This window comes from Eptatretus burgeri, chromosome 11, assembly GCF_056783735.1.
Source record: "Eptatretus burgeri isolate ZD-2024b chromosome 11, Ebu_testis_v1, whole genome shotgun sequence".
Taxonomy (NCBI): Eukaryota; Metazoa; Chordata; class Myxini; order Myxiniformes; family Myxinidae; genus Eptatretus; species Eptatretus burgeri.
Genome location: NC_140971.1, coordinates 54,346,330 through 54,371,985, shown reverse-complemented (window position 1 = coordinate 54,371,985; position 25,656 = coordinate 54,346,330). Strand labels below are relative to the sequence as shown.

Genomic DNA, 25,656 nt, shown 5'->3' with positions numbered 1-25,656 from the left:
ATATATATATATATATATATATATATATATATATATATATATATATATATATATATATATATATATATATATATATATATATATATATATATATATATATATATATATATATATATATTTGATCCTGAAGACTCAATCGCTCAGTGGGCTGTTGCCACATAAGTTGTCGCCCTTGGGTTTGAATCCTGCATTGTCAGAATTTTTTTTTCACTCAATCCCCTTGCAAATTTATTCATGTTTATTTAATTTCCATTATATATGTGTATCGATGTCAGCCAGGGAACGGGTTTTTTGCCCAAGTCTTTCAGAAACTGGCCGGCTATGTCTGACGTTCGTAATTTGTACAGAGTACCACCGATAACTCGCCTACTCTTCGCGAAAAACACCATAGGATCTTTAATGTCCATCAACGACCAGTGATGACAGACGGGTCCTCTCGATTAATGTCCTTCTGATGGATGGTGCACACATTGATGCCTCGCTTTGCAAGCAAAACACTGAGATGATAGTTTAACAGCTGGGTTGAGATTCAAACTCAGGCCAGACGGCTTAGAGGTGAGTGTGCGCACCTTCGTATAGGCCATACAGCTGCAGCCACACACTTTATCATTGCATAAAATAATGTCTGGTTTATCAGAACATGAATAATCGTTCACACCTGCTTTTAGTGCAAAATTAAATTCAGGTCAAATATATGAAGGGTTGAGTCAGGTCGTTCAACTTAATCACATCTTATACCTGCGACAAGAGAATGAAGGGCAGTCACCAGGGTGCAAGTGCCAGCCAGTTTGCTGCAAATTAAGTGAAGATAGTCGTCCATTTTCAGGCCTATATGCAGTTATCTTGCCAAGCTGTTAAATGTACAAACACGACTGGATGAAGTTACTCAAATGGATGACCATTCATTTAGCTTGGAGTAAAAAAGGAGGTGAGCATGAAGTTGCTTTGAAATAAAAAGCTGGCAACAGTATAAAGCCATAGGGAAAGCCATCATATTTATTCACGTTCAACAACAGGCTATAGATATTCATTAACCCTTGCCACATTTTCAATCAGAACAATTAATACTGGACATTGTCAGGCGAAGCACCAGCTTGGAACTGACAAGTACAAACTATTATCCTGACTGAAGCAAATACGTCACAAACGCAGAACAAAGGTTATTAAATTAATTTTGCGGCTTTACAGACATTTTTGAAAAATAGTGCAAATATTCTCAAGTTTGACGTCAAAAAAACCTCCCAAACAACATTTTTTTTTAATGCAAAACCTAACAGAAAACAATTGTTAGAGTGAAATAAATATTACTTGCATATTCGAAGGATTGAAAAATAGAGTAGCTTCTCTCAATGGGGAATAAAGGCAGGAAAAAGAGCGCATGTTAGAATGATTGTACAGTACACGCAACGATTAACTATCAGGATTCCAAACATAAATAAACAATAATCACAGTAGGATACTTGCCAAAGTAAAAGGAGCCCAAACAAAACAACCGGTAGCAAACTCAACAAGGCTGGGGAAAATAAACAACAAAACAAAATCACTTTGTTGTCTACTCAAACAACAACAATATAAGTGTGCAAGAGGAATAACTAAGATTGTCTTGGAATGGATTTCTTTATAGAAGTAGAAATATTAATTTACAATAAGTACTTGTTGATAAGTAGAATACTCAAGAGTTAAAAGAGAACAGAATAATACTTAATGCAGTTGCCAATTCCAGATAATGGCAACATTTTTGACAAACTCTGGTTCAACTCGTTACATCTTATGTACAAAGGAAGGAGGAGGAAAAATAAAAGGAAGAAGCAGAGGGAGCAGTTTATAGAGAAAGAGGCAAGAAAGTGTTGCTATTGTCTTTTGTCCGATGAATGAAAAGAACCAATAATTATAATAATAATAAATTCTACATCTCCGATTCCATATAAAACATCGTTCAGGCACAATAATCTCTTTTCAACAAACACTCAATTTCATGGTCTTTCTTGAACTGTAGTCATAAAAACAAACAAACAAACAAACAAACAAACAAAAAAAAATCAAAAACAAATGTAAGATGCATTATTGAAATGTGATGTTGATATTACAAAGTGAAAACAAGTTGTTTGCATGAAATGCACACCAATGGAAAAAGATAAATAAATAAGTGGCATTCTCTGACACATTTCCTTACACAACAATCTTTTCCAAAGCTCGTTGTTTCCAAAACAAAAATATCTCTTCTTTTGAACCACATGTAAGAGGAACTGCCTGCCGATTACATCATCAATGCCAGATAAAAAATTTGCACGAGACCCGTATGGCATATCTGCTGAAAAAGGAATGTAAAATGAAGGGATAGGATATGTGGGGAAGAAAGAAGAGGGATGAGGTTGTTGAGATTGAAAGCTCAAGAAAATTTTCAAACAAGATTCTTCAGTTTGCGGCATACCCAGTACCCGAAGAAAGAAGCAATAAAAACGTAAATGGTTTATTTTCTAAACCTTTGTGAGCACAGGTCGTCTTCAGATTCCCATAACAGCTTCTTTCATTGCAGAGGAAGAAGAAGAAGCAACTGCGATCACATGTTAAAGTTCATTGCTGCAGAATCTTTTCAGCATTTTTCATGAAGTCCACTGTGGCAGAGGCAAAATATTGACAACGAAGCCATTCTTCCAACACGACAGGATTGGTGCCCTGTATTTTATCGGTCTTTTCCTGTGGCAAAGCCTTCTCCGCGAAAGCCAGTATAACAAGGGCTCGGCGTTCTTCGAGCCAGCTCTGCCGTGATTCAGCTTCGCATTTTGGCTGCTTGTTCACCTTCGGGCCCCATATCAGAAATTGAACAGCGTTGCGGGCAAGAGCAATGGGCAACCGCTCATTTTGGATGGGATGCAGCAAAGCCCTTGCCAGTTGCTGCAGACCGTGTGAGTAAAGTGAAAGCTGCAGGAAAGGCGGGAGGTCCTCTACCGAGTAGCCCAACTCGCGCAGTGACTTGTCAACTTCAAAAGGATTTGGCAAGTGGAGCATTTCATAGATGAGAATACCCGTCTGAAACTCATCCAATTTGCCATATTGACTTGCAGACAAAATTTCAGGTGCAAGCCTATCCTGTTGACTCACTGGTATACCTTTCAAGACATGACTATGTCTTCCAAGCTGCCCATTATTCTGAGTGGGGCCTTTGGCCTGTGAGAAGTTGCTTAAAATAAGACGTGGAAGCTTGAAAGAGCAACCAGGTGAAAGAGCTTCCTCACTCTCGAGAAGAAGGTTGTTGAGGCAGATATCGCAATGTGACATCCTAGCTGCTTTAAGGCTTTCCAGCGCCTGGCAAAGCTGTAGGAGAAGGAAACAGATTTTAAGTTCATAGTCTTCAGGTTCAGCTCGATGTTTCTCCCTTGAGCTGTTCACAAAGTCTGCCATAGTCATGCTCGGCTTGTCTTGGGTTATCACCACCAGCCTGCTTTCCTGGCGCTGTCCTTCGGCAAATGGCGGAGCCTCCATGGCAGCCCCCTTTCCCGTGACCTTATCCTCCGGAGGCAGCAATGATTGGGGGACATTCGCCACAAAACGACCACACTCATGTTGTAAATTGTAATGAAAAGGGATTTCTGGAATTGTGGTAAGGCAGAGAGACGGGTCCTCAGCTTGGCCTTTGCAAACCTGCCAAATGACAGAAATGCATTGTTAATACAGTTTGTCTTAAAAGACCCAGGTTAAAGACCAAGTTAAAGAAGATAATTATACTTGAAGAGGTATTCTTCCAATTTGGAGATCAAAAAGCACAATTACATTGCAAAAATCACCTCATCTTGCCACAAAGTCGTGTTTGAAATATCTTATGGAACCAACACATGGAATGAGCATAGTCAAACATGAGACATGTTTGAGGGGAGGGGATGAAATGGCAGGGGAAGGGGAATGAGAGGGAGAGGCAGGTGAAGGATGGAAGACTATTCATGCAGGCATTGGTATTAGGACCATACTTTTTGTAACCTATATAAATAATCTAAATACCAGGTGTAGTGGCGTGCGCCTGTAATCCGGCTACTCTGAGGCTTGGGTTAGAGGATCGCTTGAGGACGGGTGGTCTGTGCTGGGCCGCGCTATGAGAGGGTGTAGGGCAGCCCGGAATCATGGCGAAACCCAATCCTTATCCCTGTGTTGCAAGAGGCGACCAGGGTTGTGTCAGGAAGGGCATCCAGCGTAAAACCTGTGCCAAATCAGTATGCGGATCATAACGGATGATCTGCTGTGGCGACCCCTAACGGGAGCAGCCAACAGAAGAAGAAGAAGAAGAATAAGAAGTAGAAGAAGAAGAAGAAGAAGAAGTAGAAGAAGAAGAAGATATAAATAATCTAGATATGGGAGTGCTATCTCGGTTATCTGTCTGCTGATAATAACAAGTGGGGTAAAGGTGGGGCAAGGTAAATTAATTGGAAGAACAGACGAAGATGTGGAATACCATTTCGGGAATGGATTAATGTCATGAGGAATTTAATGCACACATCGTGCAAGATAAAGGCGACTGGAAAAAGAGCAGGTGAAAAGGATTGTTGTCTTCATGGAAAAATTTTGTCAGAGGAAGATCAAGAAGAGAACGTATCATGGCAAAATAAATGAAGTGGTCAGCTCAATGTCAGGTAGCAATAAGAAAGCAAGGAATTACATTGTTAGGATACATTGAGAGAGATATACAATTCAAAGGAAATTGTTTTTGCACCATCAATAAGTCGAGTTAGTCCACACCTAGAATATTGCATTCAGGTCTGGTCTCAGAGAAAGAAGATGAGGTCATCATAAAGGGTTATGCACAGAATGACGAAGATGTCTTTGGGGTTGGAAGATTATTGTAATGGGAATTTTGAGAAGTTCATTTTTAAAAAAAAGATATTTTAGAGAATAGACAAAATAGACCAAACTAGATTTTTTTGAGATAACAGAAGGTGATAGGACTCTCTCTGTCTCTCTCTGTCTCTCTCTGTCTCTCTCTGTCTCTCTCTGTCTCTCTCTGTCTCTATCTATCTGTCTCTCTCTCTCTCTCTCTGTCTCTCTCTGTCTCTCTCCCTCTCTCTCTCTCTCTCTCTCTCTCTGTCTCTCTCTGTCTCTCTCTGTCTCTCTCTGTCTCTCTCTGTCTCTCTCTCTCTCTCATAGCAGACACTTCACAGAGCATCAGTGCTATCAAAGCAGCTTCTTGAGCAAAGGTTATGCTGAGTGGTTTGCCCTTGCCTCTCCCAGCAGTAATTAGGGCAGGAATTTGCAACTTGTTCAGGTCTCCACTGTGTAGCCAAACTCAGGCAAAGACTTGTCAACTTCAAAAGAAAGGATTCAACAAGTGGAGCATTTCGTAGATATCCTCATGTACTCTTCAGGAAGGACACCATGGGATCTTTAACATCCACCAACTAATGCTGGCAGACAGGACACCCAGTTTAATGTCCATCTGAGGGACATTGATGAACTAGCAAATACCACCCGTTGCTTTTCTGACGGAAATACTAAAGGGATGGGGGGGGGAAGAGGGGTGAGAGAAAGACAGGGGTGGGGGAGAGAGAGAGAGGGTGGAGAGTGAGGAGGTGGAGGGGGAAAGTGAGAGGATGGAGGGGAACGAGGTGGGGTGGGGGAGTGAGGAGGATTGGGGGAGCGAGGAGAGGTGGAGGAAGGGAAGGCAGTGAGGTGAGAGGATGGGAAGGCAGACGTGCACCACACAAACAGCGAGACAATTACCATTCATACTGCTTCATCAAAATGATTCTGCATAGAATAACAGTAAAGATGGAAACAAAATAATGACTGAAATCCATTTTCTACCAGTCATATTTCAAATACCAGCCGGAGACAAACACCGCCCAGACCCCTATCCGGAGATAAATGCAGTCCGGAAACAAACACTGCCGAGAGACATACACCGCCTGGATGTATCTGGAGAAAAATTCCCATCCAGACATAAACACTACACGGATGCATCTGGAGTCAAGCTGCCCAGAGACAAACACCGCCCGGACACATTTGGAGACAAGCACCAGCCTGGACACATTCAGAGACAAACACCACCCAGACAAGTTCAGAGAAAAACACTGCCCAGGAATGTTCGGAGACAAACACCACCCAGACACATTAGGAGACAAACGCCGTCTGGCCACGTTCGAAGATGAACTCCATCCGGACACGTCCAGAGACAAACTCCATCCAGACACTTCCGAGATGAACTTCATCTGGACATGTCCAGAAAAGAACTCCATCCAGACAAGTCCAGAGACGAACTCCGTCCGGACACATCCAGATGAACTCAATTCGGACATGTCCAGACGAACTCTGTCCAGACACGTCCAGACAAACTCCTTCCAGACACATCCAGATGAACTCCTTCCGGACATGTCCAGAGACTAACTCCGTCCAGAGACAACCTCTGTCCAGACATTTCGGATACGTCCAGATACAAACACCCGGACACACGCAGAGACAAACATGGACATGTCCCAAGACAAATATCGCCCAGACACATCCAGAGCTAAACGGACACTTCCAGAGATGAACTCTATCTGGACAAGTCCAGAAAAGAATTCCATCCAGACAAGTCCAGAGATGAACTCCTTCCGAACACGTCCAGAGACGAACTCCGTCCAGACATGTTCAGAGACAAACTCTGTCCAGATATATCCAGATACAAACACCCAGACACAAGCAGAGACAAACACAGACATGTCTGGAGACAAATATCACCCAGAGACAAAGAAACACTGTCCAGAGACAAACTCCATCTGGACACGTCCAGATACAAACAGCGCCCGGAAATGTCTGGAGATAAACAATGCCCAGACACGTCCAGAGACACACAAACACAGTCTGGACATACTTACCACCCAGACATGTCTGGGGAGAGAGAGAGAGAGAGAGAGAGAGAGAGAGAGAGAGAGAGAGAGAGAGAGAGAGAGAGAGAGAGAGAGAGAGAGAGAGAGAGAGAGAGAGAGAGAGAGAGAGAGAGAGAGAGAGAGAGAGAGAGAGAGAGAGAGAGAGAGAGAGAGAGAGAGAGAGAGAGAGAGAGAGAGAGAGAGAGAGAGAGAGAGAGAGAGAGAGAGAGAGAGAGAGAGAGAGAGAGAGAGAGAGAGAGAGAGAGAGAGAGAGAGAGAGAGAGAGAGAGAGAGAGAGAGAGAGAGAGAGAGAGAGAGAGAGAGAGAGAGAGAGAGAGAGAGAGAGAGAGAGAGAGAGAGAGAGAGAGAGAGAGAGAGAGAGAGAGAGAGAGAGAGAGAGAGAGAGAGAGAGAGAGAGAGAGAGAGAGAGAGAGAGAGAGAGAGAGAGAGAGAGAGAGAGAGAGAGAGAGAGAGAGAGAGAGAGAGAGTCAGTAGGAAGAAAATGTTATGCTTTATGAACAAAACACACACGCACGCACGCACGCACACACACACGCATGCACGCACGCACACACACACACACACACACACACACACGCACACACACACACACACACACACACACACACACACACATACACACACACACACACACACACAAACACACGCACACACACACACACACTGTATTAGTGCTTGGCCGATATCATCTGGAATTCTTCAGGAATCGATGGATTGGAGTCAGTGTGATTACTGACCAGAGAGAACCCAAAAACCTTAAGTTGCTTTCACCCTTATTTTGGGGGATTTCAATGGAAATATTTCCTTGTTGAGTACCTCGCGAAACCTCCAAAAATTAGACCCAGATCTGGCAGATGCTTTGGATAGGCAGTCAAGAGAGCTCTGGGAGACAGGGCACTATATCAAGCAGTATGCATTAAATCATATAGCTCAATGAAGTTAGTTAATTTTGATCCAAACAGTGTGAAAAGATAAGCTTAATGCTTTGGAAATTTCATATTTTTTGTCTATATATGAGAGGGAGGGACCATAGGTTTGCTTGCTTAAAGTAAATAGGTGTATAGGCTTCGTTATAAGACTCATTATTTCTTCAATTCAGATTTCAATCTAGATTTCTACACTTATTTAGTCCGGATGATATCCCATCCTCAAAGATGCAATAATATTTCAATGATATACTGTAATTAGTCATTATGCGGACAACAAAACGAGACAGTTGGTCCGCTGTGGCGACCCCTAACGGGAGCAAGCCGAAAGAGGAAGAAGAAGAAGAAGATACTGTAATTAGTCCCTGAAAGTAGATCGTGGAAAAGGGCATCATATAATGCATGAATCATTCCAAGCTCCAACTTTGAAAACTATAGTACTTAGAAATGAATGTATACAGTGATTTGTAGCTATAATGACCAGGCATTCGACAATATGAGTGAACAAAGTGAAAGAAAAAAAACTTTGGCGTTAAGAAATCGTTATGTGTAGCCTGTTCCAATTAGAGACGTGGTTGAGCAGGCCAAAAAACCATGGCGGCTTCAGACACCAGCGAGTTTACACAAAATATGCTTTCAGTCCTCATAGAGGGCAGTGACAGAGGATGCACCTGACAAAGGATATAATTAAATAAGTCCATTAATTATATATCTTCAAAAGGGGTGTTTTAATCAACCCAAACACTCAATTTTCACTCATGCACTTCCTTGGAGTTTTATTAGTATGTATGCAGTTTCAGGTTGCTAGGTTTCATGGTTTTGGCATTATGGAGGAGACATGCACACACACACACACACACACACACACACACACACACACACACACACACACACACACACACATACACACACACACATGAGTATATATGACCCTGTCTGTGAAACAACAGTGTGACCGTTTATTGCTGGGTCAGGATTTATACCCAGGATGGACAGCTTAGAGGCAAGTGTGTGTATCTCTTGGCCATAATACCAGCCATTTGTCATAACAAGACTGACATATAACTTGTTTGCTATAATTGCATCTGGAGGAATGACTGATATTATTTAATACTGGTGAAATTTCCATTTTGATGAATCGTTTTCTTTGTTTTTTAATTCACAAAGATTAATGCAGACATTAAACAAATATAATTAATTACATTATTTTGCACTTGTATTTCTTTTTTTATTCAAATAGGGCTGTTATATGATGAAAACAAATTTATTTTGGCATCTAAGGATTTTGGAGAAATCTCTGATGGAAGACTAATTTATAGCTCAAAACAAGGTTCAGCATGGAACGACTTATATTGATCAAAACGAGTTCAAGAACATACTGATGCAGAAGTAAGGCATAACACCTAACCTGCATCATCTGATTCGTACACCACTCCAACACTTAAAACTACCCACATTACATGGCAAGCAAAACAAATCACTACTATTCGTGCAAGGGAGGGAGACATCAGCCCATAATGTAAAGACAAAGCCAACTTTTTGGGAAGGGAGTGGGGGAATGATGAACAAGTCACTCAAAGAAAGGGGTGATGAGGACACACAAGCAGCCATGCTCCAGATCTGGACAGGAAAATTGTTTAATTTTTAGTGATTCTCCACCATTGAGATATAGGGTTAAAAACGATATTGCATGATATCTCAAAAAGTTGTGGACGGATTCAGAGGAAGCTTGGTGGACATGTTGGGTATGTCAAAAGGATTACTTGATTCGATTTTGTTGAAGATCTGGATTTGAGAATTTTTAAAGTGATTCTTCACCATTGAGAAATGGGGCCAAAAACTACATATAGCATGATATGTCAAAAAGGTGTGGACGAGTTATGACAAAACTAGGTGGACGAGTTAGTTAGGTATCAAGAACAAGCTGATTCGATTTTGGTTAAGGGTCCGGATTCGTACCCAACCTATCAGTGGGATACAAAATGTGAACTGTTCAGTATGGCAGAGGTATGGGCTCCACCGAGTTCTGTTCCATTTGGCCAAGTGTCACTCTATGAGTGATTTTTCATTTGTTACTTGCAAAATCGAAGATTTGTCAAGTATATTAGTCAGTCAATTTTGTTATTCTGTCTGTCTGTCTGTTTGCTTGTCAATCGCCTACAGGTTACAATTTTAAACCGATCTTCACAAAACTTCACCACATGGTAGAGTATGTCATAGGCAAGAAGTCTATTTTATTTTAGGTCGAAAGGTCAACAAGTTTATCAAATTTCTAAAATCCTCAATTTTTATCCGAATGACTGGAAATTTGAACAGGATTTTCACATCGGCTTACTGAATTCAATCACCAATTATTTTTCAGGTCAACATGGGCCAAAGGTCACCAACTTAGGTGAGGTTGCTAAAATCCTCAATTTTCATCCGATTGACTTGTAATGTGAAGAGGATTTATATTTCAGATCACTGAATTCACCCAGCTAATTATTTTTCAGGTCAACATGGGCCAAAGGTCAACAACTAAGGTGCCATTTCTGAAATCGTCAATTTTGATCTCGTTGACTTGAAATTTGAAGAGGATTTTCATTTCAGGTCAAAAAATTCAACCACCAATTGTATTTGAGGTCAACACTGGCCAAATTTCTAAAATTGTCAATTTTCATCTGATTTACTTGAAAATTGAAGAGTTGTACAGTATATTTTGTCATTCAATTCAACTACCAATTATTGTTAAGGTCAAATATGTTTTATGGATTTTACAAGTATCATGCTCAGCAAAATGTCTTCTTGTTTGTTACTTCCAAAATCGAAGATTTTTCAGGTAGATTGGTTAGTTAATTTTGTTATTCTGTCTGTTTGTTACTTATGAAATCTAAAGATTTCATAAGTATATTGATCACTTCCGTTTCTGTTTGTTTGTGTGTTTGTTTGTTTGTAGGTACGATAACTCGAGAACGGAAGAAGCTACCAATGTCAAATTACACCAGTTGATTCAGGAGGGTGATGGCTAGTGCTGATTAGATTTTGGTCAAAATCGGTCAAAGGTCAAGGTCACAGTGAGGTCAAACATCCAAAACATTCGATTTTTGATGGTTTGGTACAGAATCATCGTATAAACTTCTGGTTTGCGTCGCTACCTTCTCTAGAGACAGCTTTTATTAGACAAGGTCAGACGTCAAGTTGACGATTTCGTAAGTACCAGTCTATGACTGCTTGTTTGTTTGTTTGTTTGTTTGTCAATTGCCTACAGGTCACAATTCCAAACCGATCATCATGAGACTTTACCAAGTTGTAGAGATAGTTTCAACTGAGAAGCCCATTGATTGAGGTCAAATTAAAAAAAATCATTTTTCATCCGAGTGACTTGAAAATTGAACAGGATTTGCATATTGCGTCAATGAATTGGGAAACCAACGATTTGAGGTCAAGATGTCAAAGGTCAACACAAGGTTTAATTGAAAAACAATTAAAAAGTGTACTTAATATTTGAAATGTAAAAATCTTGTTATTATTGTGATAAGCACCTTTATATATAACAGAAGGAACGAAATTGTTCGATACAGCGTGCAGGGGACCGCAAAAGAATGACAGCATAAGAAGAACTTAGCTTTCAGCATTCGGCGATCGGCGCAAAATGCGATGGTGGGCGGAAGTGACGTCTTTCGGCGCGAAATGCCATGGTGGGCGGAAATGACGTCTTTCGTTCGTTCGTACATGAGGGGCGCGTTTCTTCGTTTTTTTTCCGTCAATCAATAAATTAAATGGTTTTCACTTATATAACACATTAGTTTCACAAATTTCCATTGAAATACTCAGGTATTTCCATCAATTGTCGCCATTTCAGTTGAGGTTACGCACTGCATCTACCGGAAGGCGTCATTGGCTGTCTTGAGGCATGTGGGGGGGGGGACAGGGGACACGGGGGACACCGGAGACGTGGGAGACGTGGTAGATGCCCGCGGGGACATTTCAAAGTCGGTGCAATTGTATACAGCACACGCGCTGTAAAAATAATCAGTTTTCATCTGATTGACTTGAGCTTTGGTTTAGATTGTCAATTTTAATTTTAATGAAATGGACAATTTGATGTATCCCTGGCAACCTGGGGGGGTGGATTTTGCAAGTATCGTTCTCTGCACGACGTGTTTTTCTTGTTTGTTTGTTTGTTTGTTTGTTTATGACCCTATTCCTCTGAGCTCCCAAAGTTAATCGCCACAAAACTTTCTGGGATCACATTGTTTATGACGATGCATCTAAATAGGGGGGTTAAACAGTCATTTTCTCAAAATTCATAACTTATACAAATATGAGCTGCCACCTGTCGCCATCTCAACAAGGGAAGATCAATATATACAATGCTTCATAAAAGCCCATTTTCTTTCGGATTTTAAACTGGACACCTTTATATTTAGTGAATGGTTACCTACAATTGTCAAATATGGTATCAAATGTGAAAAATAACTAAAATATTTTTCATATTTTATGCCATATTTGACAATCATAGACCACCATCTCACCGTGATTGGCAAGATTGGCGAAGGAATCACATGACCTCTCAGATATGCTAATCATTCAAAAACCGAAAATAGTACAAAAATACAACCTATACATCGACTTAAAAGTAATTTTATTAATCATCTATGACATAACTCTCAAGGGTGAAAAAGTATTTTGGAGAAAAAAGTTTGTGTTTTTTTTGTAGAAAAAAAAACAGTTTACAGAAAAATGGTTTGGGTGGGATTATTATTATTTTTTAAACAACAAAACAGTCTATTCCATTCCATTGCAGGACAATGGGTTTCCTCAAATAATATAGATTCATGGGCTGGAAGGATTAATTAGTGGCATGCACATTCACCTCTAAACCATCCAGCCTGGGTTTGAAGCTCGGCCCAGCTACAAACGGTCAGCCTTGCGTCTCGCAGGCAGGGTGAGGCATTGAGGTGTGTCATCCCTCGAATGTTAAACTGGAAGTCCTGTCTGCAAGCATTAGTTGGTGGCCGCCAATGATTCCATGGTGTCCTTTGTGAAGAGTAGGCGAGCTATTACTGGCACCCTGAGCAAATTAAAAATTCCTGCTATAACCTCCAGAAGGCATCGCATCAAAGGCAGAGCTGCACCCTCAGCCATACAATTATGCTACTTGCAGCCTTTTACTGCATACAAAAACAAAAGGAAGACTAGAACGGCACTTGGTAGAATGCATACCACCACCTGGCTGAACAGTTTATGGTTTGTATCCCATTGATAGGCTGTATCTGACCATAACCAAAATCTAATCGGCTTGTTCTTGCCACCTTCCAAACATATCGACCAAGTTTTGTCATAACCCATCCATAACTTTATGAGATATTTGCTACTTATCGTTTTTGGCACTATGCCTTAAAGAATAAATTCTTGAATCCGGATCTGAATCTTCATCAAAATCTAAACAGTTCGTCCTTGTCATACACCCAACATGCCCACCAAGTTTTGTCCAAAGCTGTCCATAACGATTTGAGATATCCTGTCACAGACAGACAGACAGATAGACAGGCAACCTTTGGTGGTGGAGGTAAAAAAAAATATTGATTCATGGCATCTCAGGTACAAAAAACAGGATTGGATTCAGACTTGTGTAAGTTTAGGTGTAAACAGAGGCTCGTTAAAAAAAAAAATCAGTTGGCAAGCCATGAAAGAGAATACTGCATCAGAAGGATATAGGCAAGAATATGAAACATAACAAAGCATTCTTTAAAAACCTAAGGGGTAAATAACAGGTTACACCAAGTGTGAGCCATTGAGGTAGAGCATAGGAAGATTGGTTAGTGATGAAAATGAGATGGCAGGCTTGTGAAATAGTTATTTTGCTTCAACATTTACACAAGAAGAGCAAAGGGCTTTACCAATATCTGGGAATATCTATCTTGGGGATTAGCAAGGCTTTTTAGAAGAGATCAAAGTAGGACTGGTGGAAGTGAAGAAAGAGCGAGAAAATTACGGGGTGATAAAACTCCAGGGCCGGATAATAAGCATCCAAGCGTATTGAGGGAGGAAGCAGAGAAGATAAGCGAGGTGTTAGCGGATATCTTTAACAGTTTGTTAGTCAGGGCAGGGACCAGAGGATTAGAGAGTCCCAAATGTAACACTTATTTAAGAAAGGATTCAGAGAAGAATTGGGAAACAATAGAGCTGTTAGCTTGACTTCACTTGAAGGGAAGGTGTTAAGAGACAATGATTAAGGAACGAATAGGGAACCATTTGATCAATTTCAAACTAATCGAGGGTATTCAGCATGGATTTACAAAAGGGAGATGATGTTTAAAAAATTGATTGGACTTCTATGAAGCAGTTTCTTTTTGAGTGGATGACAGGTTGTGGTATATGCAGACTTTCAGAAGGCATTTGCTTAAGGTACCACAGAGGAGGTTGTTAGCTAAGGTGAGGACTTTTGGAGTGGCTGGTCAGGAAGCTAACTGGATTGGAAACTGGTTTAGTGATAGGAAGCAATGAGTGACTATGAGTTGGAGGATGTCTGGCTGGGAGGATGCAAGTCGCAGGGTACCTCAGGGTTCATCACTGGGACCATTATTATTCAATATTTATATCAATTATTTGGATTGTTGGTTTAAGAGTCGGCTTTCAAAATTTGCAGATGACACAAAGCTTGGAGGTAAGGGAGATAGCAGAGGGGTAGGGAGGGAGGAGGGGGGGCGGGAGTGATCAGATTCAGGAAAGTCAAGATCCTTTCATCGATTGGGCAAAAGATTGGCAAATGCAGTTTAACGTGAATAAATGCAAATTGCTGGGGATGGATAGGAACAATGGAAATAGAGATTATATGATGCATAAATCAATAGAGCTGGTTATACTGTATAGGAAATTAGTGAGGCCTCATCTCGAATATCATGTTCAGTTTTTCTCATCACATCTGAGGGAGTACACAGCTGCCACAAAGAGGGTTCAGTGTAGGGTTACTAGATTGATTCTGGGGTATGCTAGACGAAGCTATGAGGAGCGGCTGGAGGAGACAGGACTTTATACATTAGAAAGGAGGAGATAATAAAAGGATCTGACAAAGATGTTTAAGATAATAAAGGTTATAAAATAAAAAAGTGCAGATGAGTTTATCAGCAAAAAGGACAGTGATATGATCTACAGAACTTGTAGATAGGTTGAGTGTGGTGATTGTGATGTTGGTAGGAGGGGCTCATTGAAGGGTGAGTGTGTGGGTAGTCTTTGTGCATTCCTCACCCTACAACTGATTTTGTCTGCATCCCACCTCCCCCCTCTCAAAAAACAACATATACAGCAACAAATTCATTTATAGTTGTAATAATTAACATAGCGGCAATACCCCTGAGCACTCACCTGGTGGTGGCTGGATAACATAACCAGGGAACCATTGGTAGGTGTGGATGATCCACAAAATATGTAACAGAGAAGAAAGTAAATACCGATTGATATATATATTTTTAATGCCTTGAAAAAACTTTGGTACATCACGGGTGATGAAGGTTGTGGTGAAGTTTTATCAGAATTGTTTGTCGTTTCTGAGAAGAAAGCAAATACCTCTTTGGGGGGTGGGGGGGGGACACCCCCATAGACTCTCTCCGGAGAACCACTCAGACTGCAATTTTTTAAAATGCCATGAACAAACTTTGGTACATCATGGGTGATGAAGGTTGCAGTAAAATTTCATCAGCATTGCATGTGTAGTTTCTGAGAAGAAAGCAAATACCTATTTTGGTGAGGCAACCCCAGTGGACCACCTTAGGGGCCGATTATTTATGGTGGTAAATGTTGTGGTAAAGTTTTAGCAAAAGCACATGTGTAGTTTCAAAGAAGAAGTTGCAAGTATTCGTAGTCCGACGGACGGACGACGTGCCATTGCATAAGCTCCCCAGAACTACGTTCCAGGTGAGCTAAAATTGGACCACTGTACCTGTAGCTTATCTGCGCCCCGGTCTAATGTAACCACATTTGGTAGCTTCCTGACTGGTGGGTTTGGAGAAGAAGGTTTTTGAAGGAATTTACACGATTTTCTCAAATATTTACTTAGTCTGCCATTTTGACACACTTCCAGTCAGGTGATCAACATGACCTCAGCAATTTAATATCAGGACCGTGTCTTAATGTTGGAGCCTAAATTTGGTAGCATTTTGACCGGTGGTTCTGAAGAAGATGATTTTTCAAGGAATTAATGCGATTTATCACAAGTGTTGACTAAGTTGGCCATTTTGACACACTCCCCGTCGCATGATCGGCAAGACTTCTGCATCTTAATTAAGATCCCTCCTCTTGCCTAATGTTGTAACAAAAATTTTGTAGCATTCTGATTGGTTGGTCTGGAAAAGAAGATTTTGAAGGAATTTGCGCAACCGCCATTTTTGACACACTTGGGATCACGTGATTGGCATGGCCTCTGCAATTTAACATCACGACCCTGTCTTAATGTCGTAACCTAAATTTGGTAGCATTCCGACTCGTGTTCCTGAAGAAGATTTTTGAAGAAATTTACATGATTTTCTGAAAAATTGACTAATCTGGCCATCTTGACACACTTCTGGTCATGCGATCGGCATGACCCCCCACAAATTAACTTCACTACCCTGGCTTAATGGTGGAACCAAAATTTGGTAGCATTCAGACCGGTGGGTCTGGATAAGAAGTTTTGAAGAAATTTGCTATGTTGGCCATTTTGACCTACTTAAAGTCACGTGACTGGAACGAGTTTGCAATCCCTGTTATCAGTCAGGAGCGGAAGGTCTGTGGCCTGAGACAGATTTGTTTGGTCTTGTGTTGGTGTAGTGCAGGCATTATGGGCTGAGTGGCCTCCTCATGTGTCAAAGTTCATTTTTATATGGTGTTGGTATACTCACCATGCTTGCCAATTGCAGCCTAACGAGAGTGAGCAGCTATGAGAATCAAACCCAAACCAACTAATGGAGGTGAAGAGAGAAACAAGTCTATAACTTTCGCATAAATTATTTGTAGTTGGGAAGATCCATATTTAAAAAATGATGGCACCACACCAACTAGTACAAACTTACAAGGCTTGCGCCATGCCATCTGGGTAGCTATTACAAGTACAAACTTAACCATCACAATTAGTGGTGCCTTCATTTTTTTAAAGTCTTTAATCACTTGAACAACTACCCATCTCGATCTTGAGCTACACCATTGTAAAATCAAGTGCAGATCTCCCATGGTAAGAATGTAGTGTGTCAACTGAAAGCAGTGAAATGGGCCGAAGCATCTTTGCTTCAAATACACAAGTGCTGCTAAGAACATTGATGGCTTGATCTCTGCAGAAAGTGTGGTTTGCAATTTCCATGATGCAGTGGTGGCTGCAATAAGTGTGTTTCAAATGGGAATGCTGCAATTTCAGGGTAAGCCACCTGCCGTCTAAATAGGACATTATTGGTGACCCAGTTCACACAAAAGCTCACAAAAAGCTTCAACATCTTCTGAGTTTGGAAACCAGTGCTGAGAATTTGGATTGTAATTGCATACTAAAGACATGTTAAATGCATGAAGGACCCCCTTTAAACCCATCAGGTACAGACTGTAGTTACATTGTTACAGCCTGTCTGCTGGTTGTTCAATATGTACATATATCCAGACTGTTTTTGCTGCATACCAGGAGTCATGTTAAAAGAATGAAATTACATTTTCAAAGTCCAGCTGTGCAGATCACCCCATTATTAGAGGACTTGGTTACAGCATGATCATGCATTTATGATATTTTTTTTTCAAGGAAATGAAAAGATCTTCTCCAGAACTGCTGGATTGATTGGTACAAAACTTCAGAAATATCATCGGTGGACTGGGACACATTTAAATTGCAAAGAGGTATCTCCTTCAAAGAAAATGGCTGGCACAGGCCAAAATTGATCATTCTAGGATGAAAGGGAGGTTGAGAGAAAACTTGCATGTGTGTGTGTGTGTGTGTGTGTGTGTGTGTGTGTGTGTGTGTGTGTGTGTGTGTGTGTGTGTGTGTGTGTGTGTGTGTGTGTGTCTCTGTGCAATATATCATCATGATCATTTTACGGCCGTTTTCATGCTTGCGTGGGTAAGTCATGGTTCACCAAAAGGCTGCCTTCCAGGCTGCACGATCCCTTGCTAGGCCTCTTGTTAGGCCTCTAACTCTAAGATCATCTCAGCAGCACATCCTTGTTTTCCTCGGATGGCAGATAGCTCTCCTTCCATTCAGATTTATATTTATACACCTCTTCACACAGCTGCCCACCTCGATCCTTTCCATGTGCCATACCATCCGAACCTACCCCTACGCATAACCTCACAGACCCTTTCTATACCAAACTTAAGGCCCGGTCACACCTTGACGTTTTAGCCAACGTATGCCGATTTTTGAATTTTTTTTCTAAAACGCTGGCACACGTTGAATACGTTATGGGTAAGTTTTGATAACATTGAGAGCACGCTGAAAAACACTGCCATACGTCGTTGTACGCTGGCTTTAAACGTTGTACTTTTTGGTTGTTCTCAAATTTTTTCATGCTTGAAATTTCACGACGTATGCCGGCGTATGGCTCACACGTTCCCCTACGCTGGCCACAAGTTGTATGCATGGTCTGCGATCGTTGACAGACGTCAACACATGCTACTTGTAAGTTAATCATAAGTTGAGACACGCCGAGGTAATGTTTAGCGTACCTGAAACTTATTTCTAACCGATGATTAACGTGTTGTTGGCACGTTACGCGATCGTTGCCACACGTCGACAGACGTTACTTTTAAGTTACTCATAGGCTGAAAGACGTCGGTATAATGGATCGTCCTTGCATCAGCGTCCACGGCCACGGCCAGGACACTTATTTGCAACATTCTTCAAACTTTTCTTCGGCATGACGAGGATGTTCACACTTCGATGTCTAGCTTGGCTATGATTCCAATTGTCCATTGGCAGCGTCTATTTAAAATAGTCGAGTTTGAGCGTTTTAACACGTTCAGAAGAAACGCTTCAAATTTCAAAACCCCAGCGTCAAAAAACAAAGGCGAGTGACAGCAATTTAAATCGTTCATTGTAAACAATGAAAATAGCTGAGTGGTACCGTTTAAAAGTCGTTGAGTGTAAAAAAATCGAATTGTTGAGCGCAAGCGTCTACTTTCAATAGTGGAGATGCAGCCATTTAAATCGTTGAGTGGCAGCCTATGAATAGCAAACCCTACGTCACCGGCAAAGATAAACTGCCGCACGATATGGATAAGTTAGGCTATCGTTGGGCATAGTTTGTGAACGCCGGCTTCACCATAATTATTCGTTGGTATATCGTATCTATAAGTCATCAAAGTGCTCTATGCACATTATTAGTTCATTGTGCATTTGTCCAACCCATTATGAATAGACCTAAATCATAAAAACAAGCTATAGCTCATTGTTGAAAAAGCCCCATAAAAAATTATCCGCGAAGAACTTCGAACAATGGTGAAAACATGTCTACTACCCGTGGACACGCGGACGCAAGGACGATCGATCATAACCCACACCCTCCCCCTCACACTCACCTACTACTGCCAACATGAACAAACTACTACTAATACTAATACTAATACTGATACTGCTGACATGGACATCGACTCAAAAAGGACTCGAAAACACTGTTGGGTTCCCCTTTTATGAGCAGCATTTTTATATACCAATTCCCAAAACCGCTGGGAACACATCTTTATATGGCAATTGTAAGCTAGAAACACGTTCTTTTATTTTTTTTTTGTCGACCGGAAGACGTCATTGGAATACGTCTACATACATCGATGTGTGTTGGGACTACGTAAAGAATTGGTTCAAAGCACGTCAAACATAAGTTAGAAATAAGTTTCGCGTAAAAAAGACATTACCGCGACGTGTTTCGACTTATGAGTAGCTTATAAGTAGCGTTTGTGGACGTGTGTAAGCGTCCGCATAGCGTGTGTAAAACTTATCTCCATCGCATGCGGAACGTGCGTCATACGCCGAGTACGTCGTAAAATTTTGAACATGTTTAAAATTTCTTGACGTACTCTACTTACTACGACGTATGATAGCATGCTTTAGCGTTCTACTCACGTATATCAAACTTACTCATACCGTATTTGACGTGCCCCAACGTTTTAGACACATTTTTCTTAGGTCCTCATATGCTGGCATGATCGCCAAGGTGTGACCGCGATGTTGACACTTCCATTTCTACGGCAGTTATGATTCGAATCGTTGTGCGTCAGCCTTTTAATAGGCTACGTCACGACATCGTTGGCGATGCGTGCAACGCGCTATGCCTAAGTTAGACTATCATTGGGCATCGGTTGTGTAGGCCGACAACAGGTTCAGCATTCGTTGGTATAAGTTATCTATAACACAACGAAACGTTCTGTGTCCGTTACCAATGCGTTATACATAAGACCAAGTCGCTATGAATACGTCCGAATCTTTAAAAAAAAACATTAAAAGTTCAACGTAAGCCAGCGTTTTACATACATTTTAATATGTTGCCATCGCTGGCTAAAACGTCAAGGTGTGACCGGGCCTTTATCATTTATTCCACATTTGGTTTCTTTCAAGCTGGGGAGTATCCTTTTGCTGTACCCATTTTTGAGCAGGACTCCTCGAACTAATCCCATTTATTTCATTGGATCAGCTTTGGAAGATGACACCATCCATGCCTGAGCTGCCAAGGTCCGTGCTACACTGCGTTTGTGGGAGGTTGGGCTGTGGGAGTTCAAATCCAGCAATCTGCCAGTGTGGGTTGGTTTCCTGTAAACCAAAGTCATTAGGGAGCTGTCAGACTTCGGTGAACCTCCACATCCAAAAAGGCCAGTTTGCTGTCTTTTTGAACTTCAATTGTGAAGTTAATGCTGGGGAATACCTGGCCAAGTTGCCCAAGTAGGTGGTCTACCATATTTGTATGCACAATGGCGAAGGTGTCATCCACGTACCTATTCCAGTATCATGGGAGTGAATTCCCATGAGACTCAAATATCTTTTGTTCAAGTTTCTCCAGCACCAAATTTGCCACAACAGCAGAGACCAGTGAACCCATAGCTGCGCCAATAATTTTTTGGTAGTGTGTGATTCACACACATCTCCAGCAGGGTTGCAACATCCTCACGTGTTAGTTGGCTGTTCTAACAAGCAATTTTCCAATCATTTGAATGTTTCAACCGGTGAAGTGTGACGCTCTCTGCGAGATTGACTGGGATATTGGTGAAAAGTGAAACCACATCAAAATATACCATTGTCTCTTCATCTTGGATTCTAACCTCTCTTATCCTTTCGACAAATTCCCCACTATTCTTAAACCATTTTATCAGGTTAATAGTTTGAAAACTCCACCCCAAACCCACTTCCTTAAAATTCCATGTTTTCCTTCCTGAAAGTCTGAATTGCACAACCTTCATCCATGACGGTGCACAACACTGACAAATATTTGACACAGCTATGGGTTCATGGGTCTCTGCTGTTGTAGCTAATTTGGTGATGGAGGAACTCTAACAAAACATATTTGAATCTCATGAAAATTGGCTCCCATGATGCTAGAACAGGTACATGGATGACACCTTTGTCATTGTGCATGGCAGACCACCTTCTGGGACAACTTGACTGGGTATACCCCAGCATTACCTTCACAATTGAAATTGAAAAAGAAAGCAAACTGGCCTTTTTGGATGTGGAGGTTCACACGGAACTTAGCAGCTTGCGCATTGACTGTGCCATCTTCCAAAGCTGATGCAATTAAAGAAATCAGATTAGTTACAAGAGTCCTGCTCAAAAATGGGTACAGCAAAGGGATACTCCCCAGCTTGAAAGAACCAGAATGGAAGGAGCCAGACACACTTGGGCACTGTTTACTGCCATACTACCCGGCACTGTCTGTTTGTGGTGAGGATGTTGAGGTCGTGGAGAGATTCACTTACCTTGGCAGTGATATCCATGTCTCTGCTGGCTGTGAGTCAGAGGTCAATAGACGTCTGGGTCGGGCCTGGGGAGTCATGGATTCACTGGATCATGGGATGTGGCACCGCTGGTACCTGTGCGGGAGTGCGAAAGTCCGAGTCTTCAGGTCCTTGGTGCTTCCATTCTTGCTCTATGGATGCGAGACTTGAACTCTGACCAAGGATCTGAGATGGAGACTTAATTCCTTTGGTACCAGGTCTCTTCGGAGAATCCTTGGCTATTGATGGTTGGATTTTCTGTCCAACTCGCGGTTGCTGAGAGAGACTCGGATGAGATTTGTTACCTGCATAATCCGTGAGTGTCAGTTGCGGCTGTATGGATATGTGGCTCGTTTTCCTGATGCTGATCCTGCTTATATCAGCGAGGGAGTCTCGTGAGTGGAGGAGGCCAATGGGCCGACCACGTTCCTCGTGGTTGCAGCAGGTTGACCGGCATCTTAAGGAGATGAGGATAGGCCTGGCATCTGCCTGGGGGATGGCCAGAAGGAGGCCCCTGGAGTACCGGTAGAAAGGGGACGCAGCAACGCGCTGTTCTGGCACATGCTCCCATTCCTGACCTGACCTGACTTCCGAAACGATTGGCAGGATAGTACTCAGCGCACTGATTGGTGTAGCCTCCAGCCTCTACACACCATCTGTAATGTCATTTAAAAAATAAGACACTCCAGAAACAGGTGATAAATCTGGAGTAGTTTACCTTTAATCATGCAAAGACTGTGACCAAATATTTATACGTTGGTGACACTGGAAGAAATTTAAAACAAAGGGTGGATGAACATGATTGAGCAATCAGGGTTGGAAAGGTGACCAGTCAGCTATAACACGCCACTGCCTGCAATCAGGCCACAAATTCGACTTTGATGGGACCCGTGTCCTTGACATGACATACCTTAAACGACGCAGGTTTATTTTGGAAGCATGGCATGTGAAGAGCTGGGAGGGTGGTCTAACTGGTGAGATGGTGGACATAGCCACGCAATATACACCTCTGATGCAAATTGAGAAAAAATGGATGGGGCAAACAGCTGCATAAGGTGAGCAACAAACAACAACATTTGATCTCAAACACCACATCCATGTGTATACAACACCCAACGAGAACCCCAACAATCACACAACCCATACTTCATCATGTCCAACCCGGAAACGAAACCAGCCATGTTCATGCCCTAGAAACACAAAACAAGTATACACACATACAACACCAGATCACGTGTAGGTGAAACAAACAAACAAAGAGCAGAGCAGCCCATCGATGATGGGATTTGATGTATATTTTGCTTGAGGTTTCCAAAAAATAATAAAAAAGTACTCCTCCATGAGACCTCAAGCACCAGCATGTGACCGGAAATGAGCGGTCGTATCCGAATAAAAACCGGACACGTACCAAGGCTCATGCCTATTGGCCTGAGGAAGCCTGCTGTGAAGTGGGTGAAACATCACCTGAGACTGGGTCTGCGCTTGCTTATTGCTCAAATCAGCGGAGTAGATCTAGTTTACTTTTTGTTGGAAGCACCTTCTTCTTCTTCTTTAAAAATGTATCATCCCAACCACCCCAACCTTATAAAATATATCTACTAGATCTATATATCAATATATCTATATCTATATAATACAAAAAGGGGTTCACACAATTTTTTTTTAATTAGGTTCTCTCATGAGTACCAGCAGAAATGGTTTGGTACTCACGAAAAAAAATTGTCAGCTTCGAACATGCTCATCTGCTTTCCCAATCGCCACTCTGATTTTTTAATAAGCCTCTCATCTTACTCCTCTGTACGTGGTCTCTCAGAACATTCACTCCAGATGAGACACTCGCAAACCGCTCTTTTTTAATTCTGGATGCTCCTGAGCCTCCTCTTCTTCCTATTTATGAGCATGTTCTCCTTAAATGTATTTTTTTTAATCTTAAAAGTTATAAACTTACACAATATAGGTTATAAATTATATTGATATAATTTATAAATTTAATTTTGCACACTTAAATTTTGAAATCACAGTATTTCAGAATTATCATGGAAGAATCTTATCTCCACGAGATGAAAAAACCTTCCATCAAAAGCCTTTGTTGTGCTGGTATGCTTTAGAGCTTTCTGAGCATATTTGAAGGGCGCATTTAGTTTTTTTTTTTACTGCGCATGAGTACCTGAGTACCAGTTCTGTGAACCGCTGTATATAAAGCTCTTTCTAACCACTGACTCCCTCACTGACTGATATTGAGGATCGGTACCTTTCGGGTGGCGTAGAAAGCTGAAATTTTGTGTGCCGATGGACTTTGAAGCCAGTACACCAGAAAATCTCACAGAATCGTTGGACAACACCCATAAATGAAAATATAAAAAAATGAAAAAAATCATAATAAATAAATGAAAAATCAAATGCAGGTGAGCGACCCAAGGCAATGGGGAAGGACGGTTCATATGCTTCCACAATGTGTAAGCACACCCTGCCAGTACTTTATACACATACTCACATTACAATTGTACATACCTTATATACATACTCACATTCTAATTGTACATCTAATATATAAAGCTATTTCGAACCACTGACTCAATGACTGACTGACTCACTGACTGATATTAAAGATTGGTACCTTCCGGATGATGAAGAAAGTTGAAATTTTGTGTGCCGGTGAGAATTGAGGCGGTTAAACCAGAAAAATTCACAGAATCATCGGACAACATCCATAAATGAAGATATAAATAAATGGAAAATAAATAACTAAACATAATTAAAAAGTGCAGGTGAGTGACCCGAGACAATGGGGAAGCATGGTTCGTATGGTTATAGAATGTGTAAGCACACCCCGCCAGCACTTTATATACGTACTCACATTATAATAGTACATACTTTATAGACGTACTCACATTCTAACTGTACATACTTTGTTGACATACTCGCATTCTAATTGTACATCTAATATAGAAAGCTCTTTCTTGCTGACTGACTCACTGACTGATATTAAAAATCAGTATAATAAATATGGAACAGTGAGGAAATTCTAAATAATGTCGATGTGGCTGCATGGCCATAGTTGCTCATGAGCATATACCACATAGCGCACATTTTACTTCCAATATTCATGCTATTCTGCATCTCAGACAGGAAAGAGCATTTCAGATATGTATGTCATATTGCGAAAATTCGCATTCAGGAAACAGTGTCTAAAATCGATTGAAATTAATTTGAACGAGGAGGTTGGAGGGTGGGTGTTATATCATCAGTCGGCAAATTTGCTGATGTGATCTCATAAACACAGTACAGCAATGAAGAACAACTTGCAGCTGGAAATGTTCATAGAGAAGGATTTTAAGAAGCACCACAAATGATAGCAATTACCTTATCCCTCCAACAAATGGACCAACCAAATAAAACTTAGTTATTGCTTGCAAGGAAGCATTAACCATCCTACACTGCAATCATCTTGTTGTAATGTTTAGGCCCCGAGGTGATTGCTGAAATCGGTACTGCCTTTGTTAAATTCTCGAGTAAAGAATGATTGACCTTTAAACACGGAAATTGTCATGCAGTCCCCATTCTCATGATCTCCTCGAAATCCAATTGAACATTATCCCCAAATTGGTAAGCCGTGTTTGATAACGCAATAATTTCCTGAGTATATTTTTGAGATCCCATTCCAAATGGTTACAACATCCGTATTATAAAATCTCCCACACCAGTACATTGTAAAAGAAACATTTCTCATTTTGCAATGTGTCTCCACATTGCCACCATCGACACACACACACACACACACACACACACACACACACACACACACACACACACACACACACACACACACACACGCACACGCACGGCATGTTTGGGCATGCCTTCTTATGCATTCGTTTCCATTATTTACATTTCTTCCATAATACCGTGCAGAACATCGTTGCTGGTTGCTCTCAAGGATAAAAAATTTCTCAATAACATTTCATACT

At 41.2% G+C, this 25,656-nt stretch overlaps 1 protein-coding gene across 1 annotated transcript in view; it reads right to left on the bottom strand.

Annotated features, from left to right (window-relative positions):
* Positions 1–970: 970 nt before the first annotated feature.
* The window catches only part of LOC147017097 (uncharacterized), a 145,514-nt gene continuing 120,828 nt past the window's right edge, over positions 971–25,656 (bottom strand). Inside the window, exon 5 of the mRNA XM_085846467.1 lies at positions 971–3,642. Coding sequence (XP_085702593.1) covers positions 2,575–3,642 — 1,068 coding nt within the window. The 3' untranslated portion in view covers positions 971–2,574. The remainder of the gene's footprint in view (positions 3,643–25,656) is intronic.